Source organism: Megachile rotundata, chromosome 4 (assembly GCF_050947335.1).
Source record: "Megachile rotundata isolate GNS110a chromosome 4, iyMegRotu1, whole genome shotgun sequence".
In the NCBI taxonomy this organism is placed as follows: domain Eukaryota; kingdom Metazoa; phylum Arthropoda; class Insecta; order Hymenoptera; family Megachilidae; genus Megachile; species Megachile rotundata.
In genome coordinates, this window is record NC_134986.1 from 10,849,660 (window position 1) to 10,866,067 (window position 16,408).

Consider the following 16,408-nt stretch of genomic DNA (forward strand, 5'->3'; position numbering starts at 1 on the left):
TCTTCTCTTTATACCTGTTCAAACGATCCACGAAGCGAGCTCGTAGCGTGAATTCCGTTCAGCTGGAGCGTTGACAGCGTAGGTCGAGAAAACGCTAGAAAAGATCGCGGTGACAAAGCGTTCAGAGGTTGACGAGCCAAGTCCAGTGGCATGCGAGTTGTTACAAAAGGCGGGAAAAGAAAGATAGGCGGTCATGCTTGAAGAAGAAGAAAAAAACGTCGCGAGGCGTAAGCGAGAGGAAGCGAAAAAGGTGGAGATGTCTCGGCTGTTTAGAAATGCAAGCGACGTTAGGCTTCGGATTAAAGATTCGAGATGTGTCGCATGCGACCACGGTGTGAATGCACGAACGACAACGACCCGTACGTGACGCATCGATCTTCTCCTTCCACGTTCGCGGCCAGGTACACAGCTTGATCCTGAAATAGTGAACTATGTCGACGTAGCTCGAGATCCTTGCACGATTCGCGTTCGATTGCGTCATCGTATCGGTGGAATGGTAACGTGAGATTACGTACCAGATACGTCCACGCCGTAAAAGGAATAAAGGTAAAAGGAGTCCTCGATTAGATCCCACTGAGATCAGTTAGGTGCATCGATCCTTTCGATTAAGCTTGATGAGATCATACGGTTCAGTTTAACCGGTTAATAACTTGCTGAGTTTGATAAATGTGCACTTCGAGGAATTTAGCTTCCACTGCACGTCCCACCAATTTAGACAAGATCCTATTGATCCACTAACTCAGCACAGAGAACTGACGATTTGCTAATCTGACTTTAAGGATTCAGAACTTGATCCACAAATTCAAAAGATCGAATATTCATAAGTTAGAAAAATGTAGAACTTAAAGAGAGAAGTTTTACCTTGAAACAGCGACTTCGAGACGTCCGCCTGTCCGCCAGGAAAGACCCTCCTGACGAAGATGCCCATTTCTCCGCGAGGGCTGTCTCTGCCGCCCACGACGCTGAACCCGAGGCTAGGTTTCCCGTATCCCTTCTCGAATTTAGCGATGTGCCTCGTCAGATAATGTTGCGGTTCCGTCGTCGATTCCAGATTGCTCTCAGCGCCTTTTCTTTCCTTGGACAAGCAAGAAAGTGGCAGAAAGTCCGGCCTCTTCGATTGAACTCCATCGTTCACTTTGTTGCCGGATTGTTCCAGCTGCTTCGATTCGCTGTCGATCAACGACAGGTTGGAAAGGTTCTTCGCGTTTTCCAGGTACTCGTACTCGCCGGGCAACGTCGGTGGGCTGACGTACACCTGCGGCACCGTCTCCTCGTACGCGGTCATCAAACGTATCTTGTTACCCGTGAAGGACCTGAGGAAGTCCTGGACCTCCTCGAGGCTCTCCAGAGTCTTCAGTTCCTTGCCTTCGACCTCCACGATCTCGTCGCCCAGTCGCAGTCTACCGTCCCTGAAGAAGACGACTCGAGGTTTTCTTCGGGCGAACAACTAGAATATAGTTTGACTTACCTGTGAGCTATTCCGTCGCTCTCCAACTGAACGACGATGTATCTCAGTTCTCCCAAACGTTGTTGGGCCAACCGGATACCCAGACTCTCCTTGGGGTCCCTTTTGTGGAGCTGCACCAGTCGACACCTCCTCACCCTCTTTGGCGGCTGGATGATGTCGCTGAGGAACCTGCTCTTGTCCTGCTGCAGTCTCATGCGATGCGGCGAGATGTCTAGGGACTTGTGAGAACTCAGACTGTTCCCGCAAACGGGGAACTGGGAATTCATCGCCACATCGTCGTAAGTCTGATGAATGCTAGGCAGCATCCTACCAGAGTTGCTCTGATGCCACCTGAGTCCGTCGAGTCCATCGTTCAGTTCTGGGTTGCCGGCTCTGACAGCGTCCGTTTCAGAGTTCTTCCTCGTCCTAGTGTCGTTCTCCTGGTCCTCGCTCGGTGTGGAGCTTCTGATAGGTTTCTCCAGCTCGGAATCAACTACGCTGCTGGTGTCCGAGCTGTCCGTGCACTTCAGACTCAGACCCTCGTTCTCGGAGGCGGCCGCGGACTCTCCTCTGGGTCCATCGCTGTCGTAACCCGACTCGTTCGAGCTTACGTAGTGAGACGAGAGCCTCTGCTCTCCGCTGGGCGCCGAGTTCCGCCTGTGGTTCCTCAAGGTGGCCACCATGTCAATATCCACGTTCAACGAGGAGGTCTCCGAGAATCTGGAATCGTTCATTCGTCCGGTAAAGTCCACTCTATCCTGACTGGTGTTGTCATGTTGGGTGCTGTTACCCCGGAGAGACATGGGACTGCTATCGTAGGACCCGTAGCAGCCGGTGTCTTCCTGCTGGAAGCTGTCGTCGATCCTCTCCAGGTGGCTCGAGTTCAGACTATACCTGTCCTCGCACCTGCTGGAGCTCCTGCGAAATTCGGCGTACGAGTTCCTTCCGGACTTGGACCCCGAAGGCTCCTGACACTTGCTGGACCCAGCTCTGGTCATGTTACCGTTCCTGGCACGTCGACGTCCCAGCGTCGTCGTGCCGGTGTACGTGTCCTCCACCTTCAGGGTCGGAAAATGCTCCTCGGACGCGGTCTTGAACAGTCGCTCGTCTTTCGACGCGAACGTGCTGTGACGCTCTTCGGGCAGGACGGACAGTTTGGACCTGAGGAATGCGTACGGGAAGCTGGATTTCTTGGCCTCCTTGAAGTCGCAGCTGCTGCTCTTCCTCATGGACGACTCGTTTCGCGACTGGTCGAAGTCGCAGGGACTGAAACTGCTCATCGAAGGGTTTCCCAAAGGGTACAGGGACGCTGTAGGATCGTTGATATGCTCGTCAAACATGTCGTCCGTTTGACGACCAGCCAAATTGTCGCAGGACACGGTTTTGTCCTTGCGACTGGCGATCTGTAGGTCGATCCCTTCCGAAGGGTCGTCTCCCTTCACGTAGGTCGGACTGGTGTTCAACTGGCTGGTGCTGCAACTTCGGAACAGATTCTCCTTCTCGATCGTTTTCAGTCTGTCGTCGATGTTTTGCGAACGCCGGTTGCTCTTCGCGGAATTCAGCATCCCCGTGGAACCCATGCGGATGAAGAAGGACTTGAAGGGTGACGGTGATCGGTGAAACGTTCCCGGTATTCTCTTTTCTGCTTTAGCGTCTAGCTTGAGATCTGGCAGTGATTTGTCTGCTTTCGAAATGTTGTTGTTGCTTGCGGTACAGTTGTTGTTGTTGTTCACGCTGTCGGGCTTCTCGGATATGGAGCAGATCGTTTCGCGGGAACCAGCCCGCCGGAACGAGTCTATCTTCTTGCTCATCCTGCGACCCCAGACACCGAAACTCGAGCCTGCAAAATTCGACCACACTTTGGTTCACTAAACAGTTTAGTTGCCTTTCAGGTATTAAAAGTGTTCGAAGTATTTCAAGTATTAAAGACATTTCTATAATAAAATTTTTATTTAAACGATACAAGTTTCTTGAACGGAGATTATGATGCTTAGACATTTTACAAATGTAAGCAATAAAACTTGATCAGATCACATCTTGATTGATCAGGCACTTCAGTTAGCTGTTCATCAAAAATACAATGAAGGGTGATTTTATATTAAAATCGTTGTGCAATAGATCATCGTTAAAATTGAATGCCGTTATTTTTGCTAAGAATAAGGATTTTCAGAGCTTTAAGTAAGTTGTAATTAAAGTAGCGAGTTGCAAAAGTGCGTTTGGAGTGTTTTCTCAGAATTGAAGCATTCCCGCGAGTTTCAATAAAGAAGCAGAATGAGAAGAAGAAGAGATACCGGGCCATCTCGGCGTGAACGAAAAACCACCCGTCGGCATCCGCATTCGCGGTCGACATATGGTCGCCCCCAAGAACGACGAAGAGGAAGCTGAAGCAGCGGGGACGAGCTGGTTGACCGGTGGTTCCGCGTATTTTGGGACTACTTTTTCGAGGTGTCACCCCGGTTAACGGGGCCGGGCCATTCGCTCCTATACGATGGCGAACGATTGTCAGGCTGCTCAGGTATCGGGAACACGTGTTTTGCGATAACGCACGCGGCACTGCGAGCGACAAACGGACTACTGGCTCGCAATATGGCCTCGTTAACCCGTTGCCGTACGATTTCTTTAATGACCGCACGTGTCATCGTTGCTTCGACGTGACGGCCGATTCAACGATAATTGTATGTCAGATGGTCGATTTTGAAATATAGAAAGTCTGACGTGATTTCATTACAGAAATTGTACATATAGGATATCTAATTATAGTAGTCGTTTGAAATACTTAACTTAGAAACATAACTGTATGATTTCATGACATAAAAGTATCACCAAATGACACTTATGGTATATCAAATTAAAGGTTGAGACTTCTTAAAAATAGCTGTATAGATGCCCCAGTACTATTCTGAATGTAAACTAATTTTTTAATTGAAGACAACTTAACAGATTGCTATATATCAAGTAGCTAATTTTGAAACATGAAAATTCGAACGTGATTTCATGACATAAAAGTATCACCAAATGACACTTACGGTATATCAAATTAAAGGTTGAGACTTCTTAAAAATAGCTGTATAGATGCCCCAGTACTATTCTGAATGTAAACTAATTTTTTAATTGAAGACCACTTAACAGTTTGCTGTATATCAAGTAGCTAATTTTGAAACATGAAAATTCGAACATGATTTCATGACATAAAAGTATCACCAAACTGCACTTGTAACACACCAAATTAAAGCTTAAGACCTGCTGAAAATAATCGTATTAACGCCCCGTTGTTATCCCTAACTTGAGCTGATTTAAAAATTAAAAAATGAAAATGAAGAGATGGTATTTAACAATTGATTTCGGAAAGTCTAATACGAATTCATGACATAAAAGTATCACAAAATGACACTTACGAGATATCAAATTAAAACTGAAGTCTTCTTTAGAAAACTAGTGTAAAGTTTACGTTAATATTTTTAACACAGACTGAACTATACTCAAGCTATACCTATTTTATTTTGTATGCAATTAAACTGAAGTCCATCGCAAAATGACAATGCAATTGTTGATGTGCCGCAATTTAATCATTTTCTGAAATACTCTCTGAAGGAGAGAGAAGTCTCCAGTTTAGCGTAGCTAGGATGAAGATTGACTTGCATTATGATGCATCGCGATGCATTTGTACCGTGATGCAAATTGAAAGATAAAAGCCTCGGAACGAACGGCGCGCAACGCGACAAGTAATTCTTCGAATCAATCTTGTCGTATAAAGCAGGAAAATTCATTATAAGCCGAATGCAGCGTGACAAGCGCGATGCCTTATACTCTCATTAAGGTAACGAGTTGCATCCGTGCATCCGATGCACAATCAAAGCTTGCATGTGTTTTACGCGTGCATCTATCGTATACGGTTCGATCGCGATGACGTGTGGTGTCGTCGCTTTATCCTTGATTAATTAGTTCCTTAATTAATCAACTGTGCACAGAACGGACCATCATTACAATTACATTGACTATGGTTATTCTTGTTTGATAATAGCGAGACAAAGGGACCGTATACGTATACGAACAATCTATTAAAATTTCTTGAAGATAAATTGTTTCAAAATTATTAATCCATACATTTTTTGCTGGATGTACGTCACGTGAGTTGGAGAACGTGTTCTCCATTAGCCTGGAGCACGTAATGACAATGCATTTTAATTAATTAATCGTGTCACGTGCATCCGGCCTCATCGAGATAATACCACGTACCTGATAAGCTGATGATAATGAAGGTTTCAGGGAAAATGGAAATTATTTTGATTAATGAACCACGTATTCTTTATTGTATGATTGATTAAATATTTACGTTTATATAATTTTGTAGAAATTTGTATATGAACATTATTTTATAAATGAAACTGATTAATGATTATTGTAAACGTATGAAACTGGTACAATTATTGCAACCTACCTGTATAATGTTGTATAAATAAAGAGTATATGAATATTATTTTAATAATTGAAATTGGTTAACAATTATTGTAAACGTATGAAGCTAGTACAATTATTAAAACCTACCTATATAATGTTGTATAAATAAATAGCACGCGAACATTATTTTATAATCAAAATTGGTTAACAATTATTGTAAACGTATGAAACTGATACAATTATTGAAACCTACCTAAAATATCAAAATCAGATTTGACTTCTTTTTTAAGGATGGTCAATTTTCAAGCAGCTTTAAAAACATGATCTAAACGTTAAATTTCAAACCACCCCTAAAATTGTATAACTATTTCATTTAAATTACATAACCTACTAAGTTGTCTCATAACTGCTAATAAATATTACAGTACTATTACAATTAAAAAAAATGAACTGCTCAAAGTAATATCAAAATGATATTTTACTGTTCCTTTCAAAGGTTGAGAATTTTCAATCAAATCTAAAAATGTGCTCCACAAGTTCAATCTTGAACCACCCATTAAATTACACAACTATCTAATTCAAATTACATAATAAACTTCTAAGTTGTTTAATAACAACTAACAAAAATAACTGCTAACTCCAGTTATTAAAAAAAAAGTTACTGAGTCAGTAACATCAGAATGTGACTTTACCGTTCGATAAAAAGAGAATTTTCAATCAGCCTCAGAAACGCGAAGCAACCGTTCAATTTGAAAGAAAACTGCAAACATTGAAACGATCCGTATAGAGCGTTATCAAGCCGGTAGCTCGGCGCAGTCAGGTTCATATCAGCAGAAACGAAATTTCCAGTTGAATGGAATCTAACTCCGCGGTTTCGCGTTTCCCGCTGAATCGTCTTTTGAACGTTCGGCGTCGCGACGCAGGCGACGGAAAAACAGTTACACAACGCGACGTCGCCGGTAACCGGTGAAGAACTGTATCCAGAGAACAGCTACGAGGCACGGGTGACACGTTACAATCCGCAATTTAATTCCAGAAGAAGACACCGTGACACCGTGCAGAACCGTGGCCTATTAAAGCAAACTTCCGACGAGGCTGTTTCAACTGGATTTTGAAGCCGTCTACCAGTCGAATGGTTACGTTGCTTTTTTGTTGCGATATTTCATGATTTCGATTGTATATATAAGTAGGAATGATGGAGTAATGTTGCTGAGGTTTGGGGTTAAACTTGTAACGCGCGGGGAATAGTAGGGCGGGTGATAATAGGGTAGGCGGTAATAGGGCGGGTGAGAATAGGACGGGTGAGAATAGAGCGGGTGATTAAAGAGTAAGGCGCGATCTCTGCATTGTGATGCATTTGGTTGAATGTTTTAACACTGTTCACACAAGGCAGTTAGCACAGGAGTTATTTAGAGATTTTTAAAATTATTTAGAGATTTAGAGCGTTTGATTTTCTAGGAAGTCGGAATTCAATTTCTTACGTTTCGTTTGAGTTTCTTAGGGTTCCGTAGAACTTCTAGAGTTTCTTAAGTACTCTGTTGAGCTTTAGGAAGTGTTCTAGATTTGGTGGGATTCATTTAGTTGCCTCGCGTTTTAGAGGAACTCGTTAGTAATCTCTAAGGTTTATTAACCTTTTTTAAGGACTTGGGATTTTTAAGATTTTTTGAGACTTTGTAGGAATTTTAAGAATCTTTTAGGATTTCATAGACTACTTATAGGCTTTTAGAACATTGTAAAATTTTTTAGAATATCATAGGATTTCTTATGATTTTATAGGACTTCTTAAAATTTCAGACTCCTAAAGATTTTTTAAAATTGCATACGATTTTCTTAAAATTTGTTCAAATTTCAAAAAACATTTTATCCAACCATACTCTGAATTCTAATGAGTCCTAAACATCCCTAAACAGATATATTTATTTCTCCTACCGACCTGTACCATCCTCGTACGTTCTCATGTGCTCATAACAAGCACACTCCGCTAAAACAACAAAAATCGTTAATTACACCCCAGAAAATGTTGCACCTCCGTACCGTCTGTGTACACCGCGTTCAAACGAACCGAGAAGCGATTAGTAAAAGGATGCGAAGTTCTAATGTTAGCAACGTTATTCCAGAAAGAAGTCCGAGCATAAAACCGAACGTGCGGAGCAACAGCAAGCAACAGTTATGTAGTTCGCAAAGGACACCGAAGCCATCAGAGCATGCAATACTCTTCGGGAGTATTTAGACTCGCCACATCAGGAAGCGTTGTCCTACGCTCGAGTGAATAACGCCACGTGACAATGATACTATCTCCCGTTCTTCTTTCACTGAGAAAGTTAGAAATATTTTTAAATGAATTTCGCATGAAACTATTCTTAATTTCACGTGCGACTTTCACTTTTAGTTTTAGGTTCTTTTATAATGAGGTTTTTAAAGGGAGAATGATGCATAATGAAGTGCGAAGGGTGCTTGAAAGTGTACCGATGGCAATCTGTGAGCTGGCGCGTGAGGGGCGTGGTTAGAAGAGATATGGCTGCCATTGGTTGGAATAGGAAAATGGACGCATACGCAGAGAATGGGAATTTGGGAGATTTGGAAGTGGGGAGATTGCAAATTCGGGGGATTGCAAATTCTGGGGGATTGAAAATTCGGGAGATTTCAAAGTTGGAATATTGCAAATTCGGAAGATTGCAAATTCAGGAGATTGCAAATTCGGGAGATTCCAAATTCGGAAGATAGCGAATTCGGGAGATTGCAAATTCGGAAGATTGCAAATTCGGAAGATTCCAAATTCGGAAGATAGCGAATTCGGGAGATTGCAAATTCGGAAGATTTCAAATTCGGTAGATTCCAAATTCGGAAGATTCCAAATTCGGGGGAATTCCAAATACGGACTATAGCAAATTCGGAAGATTGCAAATTCGGGAGATTGCAAATTCGGACGATAGCAAATTCGAAAGATTGCAAATTCGGGAGATTGCAAATTCGGGAGATTCCAAATTCGGAAGATTCCAAATTCGGGGGAATTCCAAATACGGACTATAACAAATTCGGAAGATTGCAAATTCGGGAGATTGCAAATTCGGACGATAGCAAATTCGAAAGATTGCAAATTCGGGAGATTGCAAATTCGGGAGATTCCAAATTCGGAAGATTCCTAATTCGGGGGATTGCAAATTCGGAAGATTCCAAATTCGGAAGATTGCAAATTCGGAAGATTCCAAATTTGGGGGATTGCAAATTCGGACGATAGCAAATTCGGAAGATTCCAAATTCGGGAGATTGCAAATTCGGAACATTCCAAATTCGGGAGATTGCAAATTCGGGAGATTCCAAATTCGGAAAATTTCAAATTTGGGGATTGTAAATTCGGACGATAGCAAATTCGAAAGATTGCAAATTCGGAAGATTTCAAATTTGGAAGATTCCAAATTCAGAACATTCCAAATTCGGAACATTCCAAACTCAAAAGATATCAAATTCAGAACATTCCAAATTCGGAACATTCCAAACTCAAAAGATATCAAATTCAGAAGATTACAAATTTTGTACATATACGTTACATGAGTATAAGGGTAGATATATGTAAAGGAAGTAATACGCATCCTCGACCTCAACCTGCATTACCCAAAATTTGTTATTCAAATGTTGAAATATTCAAATTCGCCACTTTCTCATAAATATTACCAATCCTGTTGTCCGCAGAAAAGCACGTTGCACGCGGTTGAATCGAACCATGCGACACCTCTGATCGCATTTAAATGTGAAAATCGTGCACGTTCCTCTCTTTTTTCCCCATCGACGCGTACTCACGTAACGTGCTTCGTTTTCTGGTTCGAACGTGCGTCGAATGCCTCAATGATTTTGTAAATGAGACACTTTTGTTACCGATCGAAGCCTAGTCTGTACCGTAACGACCAAAAGGGTAACTGTACTCTTTCACAGCCCGTTACGGGGACCCTAGAATCATTGTTTGCTGCATAAAACGCCACGATCATCGCTGAATCGATAACACTTTCCAACAGTTCAGTCGTAGGTGACATTTTAACGAGCACCTCGATACGTGAGCCACAAACATTCGATTTGTAAAACTTTATTATTTATGGTTAATTTATTTACTTTTTTATTTATTGTTTCTTAAATGATCGTTAGGTTCTAAATATTGACTTAACACATGGTTGTCAATCTGCTTATTTTTGTGATTTATACTATTTTTTTTTTGAAGATTTATTAAACTTGTTTTTTTGTAAATATTGACTTCTATAAACACATGATATTCAATCTGTTAATTTTTACAATTTATGTTATTATTTTTTTTTGTGTGATTTATACTTTTTTTTTTTTGAAGATTTATTAAACTTGTTTTTTTTGTAAATATTGACTTCTATGAACACATGATATTCAATCTGTTAATTTTTACAATTTATGTTATTATTTTTTTTTGTGTGATTTATACTTTTTTTTTTTGAAGATTTATTAAACTTGTTTTTTTTTAAATATTGACTTCTATGAACACATGATATTCAGTCTGTTAATTTTTACAATTTATGTTATTATTTTTTGTGATTTATACTATTTTTTTTTTGAAGATTTATTAAACTTGTTTTTTCGTAAATATTGACTTCTATGAACACATGATATTCAATCTGTTAATTTTTACAATTTATGTTATTATTTTTTTTTGTGTGATTTATACTTTTTTTTTTTTAAGATTTATTAAACTTGTTTTTTTGTAAATATTGACTTCTATGAACACATGATATTCAGTCTGTTAATTTTTACAATTTATGTTATTATTTTTTTTTATGTGATTTATACTTTTTTTTTTGAAGATTTATTAAACTTGTTTTTTTTTAAATATTGACTTCTATGAACACATGATATTCAGTCTGTTAATTTTTACAATTTATGTTATTATTTTTTTAAATTCATTAAACTTGTTTTTTGTAAACATTGACTTCTAAGAACACATGACATTAATTCTACTAATTTTCATGATTTATAGTATTGTTTTTTACAGTGTTGCTACTTATATCACTTTTTTAAAAGTTTAATAAAAGTTTCCTAAAAATCTAAGCAATTTATAATATTTCTTAAATAATCGTTTACCTTACATAACCATTGATTCGAGTAAATTGAACCAATTAATTTCCGTAATAAATGTTGTTTTTTTAAAGAGTAATTAAAGTTTGACTTCTATAAACGTTCCGTAGTAGGATGAAATCGATGATATCTATTTGTCCCCGTGGATAATTATGGAGCAGAGTCAGATGCAATGAATCACGTCTTCAGCTACTTGTATCCACCGGTGAACGTGAACGGCAATTTATTTGATTGCTGACAAAATTACGGCCACTCTTTCGAGAATTTTTTACGCGTCTTACGATCGATTATATCACGCTATTTGCGTGTAGATACATGTTGGACGGTAATTACGAAAGGAAGAAAAAACGGTGAGCGAAATGAAGCAGCCTCTGGCGCGAATTTGCTTATTGCAGGATAGTTAACAACCATAAGGTATCAAGGAATGTTATTAAGGGGATTTTTGATCTCTGAACCCTTGATGCGTTCCTTGAACTTTGAAATTTAGTTTCAGGTTATGTTCTGTTCTTACTGGTTTCTTCGATATTTTATATCGATGTTTTACTGTTTTTATTGAAATAAGTTGGATTATGGATATTTGTACAAATATATGCTTTGCATATTGTGTCACGTATTTTGTGTAAATGAAAAGTAAGTGAATGTCATGTATTATTAATAGATTCATAAAATTCAACAATTACTACATTCTGAAGTTTCAAAATTTCCAAAATTGTACAAATTCTAAAATTTCCAGAATTCCAAAAATTTCATAAATTCAAAACATTGCAGAATTCCCCAAATTTCATAAATTCAAAAAATTGAAGAATTCCAAAAATTCCAAAAATTCTACAAAATTTTAGAATTCCAAAAATTCCCAAATTCCCAAATTCCCAAATTCCAAAATTCCAAAATTCCAAAATTCCCAAATTCCAAAATTCCAGAATTCCAAAAATTTCACAAATTCCAGAATTCCAAGAATTCCAGAAATTCTACAAAATTTTAGAATTCTAAAAATTCTCAAATTCCAAAAATTCCAGAAATTCTACAAAATTCTAGAATTCCAAAAATTCTCAAATTCCAAAACTTCCAAAAATTCCAAACTTGCAAAATTGCAAAATAGCAAACTTCCATAATTCTAAATATGATTTGTTGCCAACTAGTCGATTTAATGTTTCCAACGTTTAGAGTATGTTTGAAAAATTAAGTGGAAATCGGTAATGATTGACATCGGAAGTGACAGTTTAGAATGGTATAGCATCTATCCTTTAAATAGTACAATTAACAGACAATTACGGTCGCCTTGATCCGTTCCATTAATAGTCATAACGCGGAATGGAATCTAATTCGAAGTACATTAACCTCTAGGCAGACGTGCTAATTTGAATCGGACGAGACGTGTAGCCGTCAGTGAGTTAACAGGAAGACATTCCAGCAAATATTAACAGAAAAATTGATCCAGATTATTCGAAGGTCTATTTACAAAAATAGGCGTTTATCAGTAACTATCTTTTGACAAACAAAATATTATAAGTGCTAATATTTAACAAGTACACTATTTTACAAATATGAATTTTTGACAAATAAAATATTTGCAAGTTTTAATATTTGACAAGTCAACTATTTTACAAGTATCAATTTTTGATAAATAATATATTAGAAGTATCAATATTTGACAAGTAAAGTATTGCAACTGTCAATATTTTACAATCGCAAACATTTGAGTATATCAATGATGCACAAGTGCAGTGGAAGGGTTAATTGGTGTAAATAGGTTACCTCGTTGTTTCTCGGGCTCATGTTCGACAATGAATGCAGGCACGGCCGTGACCATTTGATAATCGGCTTCGGCCACGTCCTGCTCCTGCTCCTGCTTCGTGGCGAGCAAAGCCTGCACAGCGCTCGCATCTCCGCAGCTCCTTCTGCTGTACTTCGTCCTCGAAACCCTCAGCAGGGCGGCGGAATTGACACCTGGACAGTTGTCCCGCGACGTCGACGTCCCAGGTGGCTCGTCCAGGGTCGTCGGGCTGGACAACGCAAGGGCGACGTCGTCGGCGCTGTGGCGCCTCGATTTTGATAACCGTTTGAACATACTATCTCCTGAAATCAGAACAAACATTCTATCTACGTGATTCATCATCAGACATTATGTTACGGTGTTTTAAAACGAACGTGTCTATAAATGTTCCCTATATAAAATAAATTACAAATATTCAAACTCGATAAAGATTCTGTCACAAATTCATGACAGAAAAGTATTATGAAATGGCACTTGTGTTACATCAATTTAAAGCTTGAACCATAACGAATACGCCTATATAAATGCACCGTTACAATTCTCAATACAAAATAATTAGTTACTATATTTAGTAGATGAGGTTGGTATATAGCAACAAATATAAAAATTCGGAAGATAGAGATTCCGTCACAAATTCATGACAGAAAAGTAATATGAAATTACACTTGTGTTACATCAATTTAAAGCTTGAACCATAACGAATACGCCTATATAAGTGCACCATTACAATTTTCAATACAAAATAATTGGTTACTATATTTAGTAGATGAGGTTGGTATATAGCAACAAATATAAAAATTCGGAAGATAGAGATTCCGTCACAAATTCATGACAGAAAAGTAATATGAAATTGCACTTGTTTTACATCAATTTAAAGCTTGAACCATAACGAATACGCCTATATAAGTGCACCATTGCAATTCTCAACATAGAATGTCTGTTCACCCTTTAAAACGAATAACAATATACTGCATGAAATATCCAAATTCGAAACCCGAAGAACCATCCTAATTTCATGACAGAAAACAACAACAAAATGGTGTTTAAATGATTCTAATTCAAAGCTCGAACCTTGTAGTAAATATCCATAAAAGTGCACCGTGAAATGCCGAATACAAAATGGCTGCCTTTATGCACCACATTGTACCACATCTGTTTCAATGAAATCACATTCAGCTCGCACACATCCCAGCGAAAGAAATCAGCGATGAAACCAGTGAACAGCAGCCGTCATAAAATGGAGCAGAAGTCAAACGGCTTAAACGGAAACGAGCGTGTGAGCGCGTGGGAGGATGATTGCAGAAGCGGGCGGGTACGTTTACTCCGAGAAAGAGGTTCAATTTCGTTTCGTTTCTCGCGTGCATTAGCCGTGGCAAGCACGTCGCCCGTGCAACTAGAGGACCTTGGCGAGGGAAAATAAATAATAGCGAGTGGCCTTCGTAGCCGACCGCGAGAGAGAGAAGTTAATTGCTCTCAGCGCGTTCCAGCTACCGCCGTTCGAAAATAATATATCCCGCGATCGGCGTAATGGCACTGTTACACGGGACGTTTTGTCGGCCACGACCTCGTTCTTGACCCTACATTTTCACCCACCTTCTGGAAAAACGGGTTGCAACGTCTTTAATTCTCCTTGTTTACTGTTAATTAGAATGGCAACGTGACATTGCATTGGTCTCACCTTCGGGTCGTTGCATTTGATACGACCTTCGAGGTTCAATAGCTTGCTCTTAGCTTTATGAGCTTGTATGCACCTTGAAGAGAAATCTGCACCTTTATTCTGCCACGGTGAAGTTGATACCTTTTTAATTAGCGGAGTAGTAGCGGAAAAAGGTACGGACACGTATGCGATGTGATGTACGAGGTCATATCTTTGACTTTAACTGATAATTACAAAGAAGTTGGTACATACGTAATACAAATTTGTGGTACATGGATATTGGGAATATTTGAACGACGAAGTACAATGCTCCTACTTTTAATAATACTTAATAATTATAACCTGATTAAATAAACTCAGTGCTATTCCAACTTGCGTGAATAACTTCAGCAAGTGAATGTGTCAGAATTACCAAATAGTCTTTCATAAACTTAATGCAATTTTCACAAAAACAGCTGTAACTCATTGTACATTACGAAATCTCTTCATGGTTTTTCTAACAATCTTACGATACTGCAAGAACCGAATAATTTCGATCAGCAATTCAAATATCAGGGTAACCTAAAGGTGTTAGCCAAAGAGTTAAATCGAGAATACGTGAAACTTTGTCGTCAGGATGTTGATGCGGTCAATTAGCCCGATGAGCGAGAAGAAAGCGAATGTCGACCTCCTTGTTTCTCTCCTCGTCATCGTCCTGAATCGTTCCTTTCGTTTGTTGCCGTTCTCTCGTTGCTGGTCACGCTGCACGCCGGTTTTGCTCGTAAATTAACCGTTTTGCAGTGAAAGTGGCCTGATTTTATCAACGAGCCCACCGTTCAGGAAGAGGCTCCTTTAACGAGTCGAGGGAAGAGTCCAGACCGGATGTCCCGTGAAACGTCCCGTTCTTACGGTTTCCACTCGATTTTCACGATGATTCGACAGAACGCAACCATTTTTGCTGTAAACTGCGAACTTCTTTTTTCATCGAGGACTATTTTTATTGAGGACTATATTTATTGAGGACAGCAATATTTTTCGAGAACTTTCAATAGTTATAGACGACTTCATCTTGGAGTAATAATTAAATAAAATAATCGAGAGCGAAGAAAAATTTTGGCAAACATGGAGGACTGTTACACTGCTACTATATTGAGGACAGTAATATTTATCAAGGACTTTCAATAGTTATAGACGACTTCATCTTGAAGTAATAATTAAATAAAATAATCTTGAGCGAAGAAAAATTTTGGCAAACATGGAGGACTGTTGCACTGCTACTATATTGAGGACAGCAATATTTTTTGAGAACTTTCTATAGTTATAGACGACTTCATCTTGAAGTAATAATTAAATAAAGTAATCTTGAACGAAGAAAAATTTTGGCAAACATGGAGGACTGTTGCATTACTACTATATTGAGGACAGTAATATTTATGAAGAACTTTCCATAGTTATAGACTTCATCTCGAGGTAATTAAATAAAATAATCGAGAACGAAGAAATTAAATTTTGGTAAGCATGGAAGATTGTTGCACGTTTCTGACCTGATCCGTATGGACGTTTCATTAAGGAACACATTATCGATCACGGTGATGGTTACACTTTGGTTGCCACGTGTAAAAGAGCGTCGAACGTCCACTTTCAATTTTCATTTTTCAGCTTTTTCAATTATAAATACCGCTCTTGTAGTATCACCGACGAAAACTGTCGGTTTCGATTCCCTTTCGTCCGCTTGTTCGTCGTGGCGATTTCGCGGACGCAGTGGCCCGTGCACCGAAAACCGAGAGCTGGACGAAGAAAGAAAGATTCTTAACTCGAAAAAATTCCGATCTCGAATCAATTCACGCGTGTTTCTTCGCGCGACGACACGTTTCACGTTTGAGACGCGTTCCGGCCGAGACCGGACAGTTATACGATACTTGTTCCTTTTTCGTGTTTGTTGAACGAGGAAGTTTCGAGTTCATTTATGTTCGAGGTATCGTGTAATTAAAAGATACATAATCTCTTATAAAATTTTATGATACATTGATGTTACGTGCTGGTTTCGCAAGCCTCGGATTTATGA

The 16,408-nt window shown here is 39.2% G+C and overlaps 1 protein-coding gene across 3 annotated transcripts in view; it reads right to left on the reverse strand.

Annotated features, from left to right (window-relative positions):
* LOC100880451 (uncharacterized) overlaps positions 1–16,408 on the reverse strand; it is an 86,974-nt gene that overhangs the window by 3,446 nt on the left and 67,120 nt on the right. For all 3 annotated transcript variants that reach the window (XM_076531370.1, XM_076531369.1, XM_012281445.2), the window contains 3 exons: positions 12,689–13,009; positions 1,469–3,287; positions 862–1,409 (listed from right to left, as the gene is read on the reverse strand). In XM_076531370.1, coding sequence (XP_076387485.1) covers positions 862–1,409; positions 1,469–3,287; positions 12,689–13,001 — 2,680 coding nt within the window. In that variant the 5' untranslated portion in view covers positions 13,002–13,009. The remainder of the gene's footprint in view (positions 1–861; positions 1,410–1,468; positions 3,288–12,688; positions 13,010–16,408) is intronic.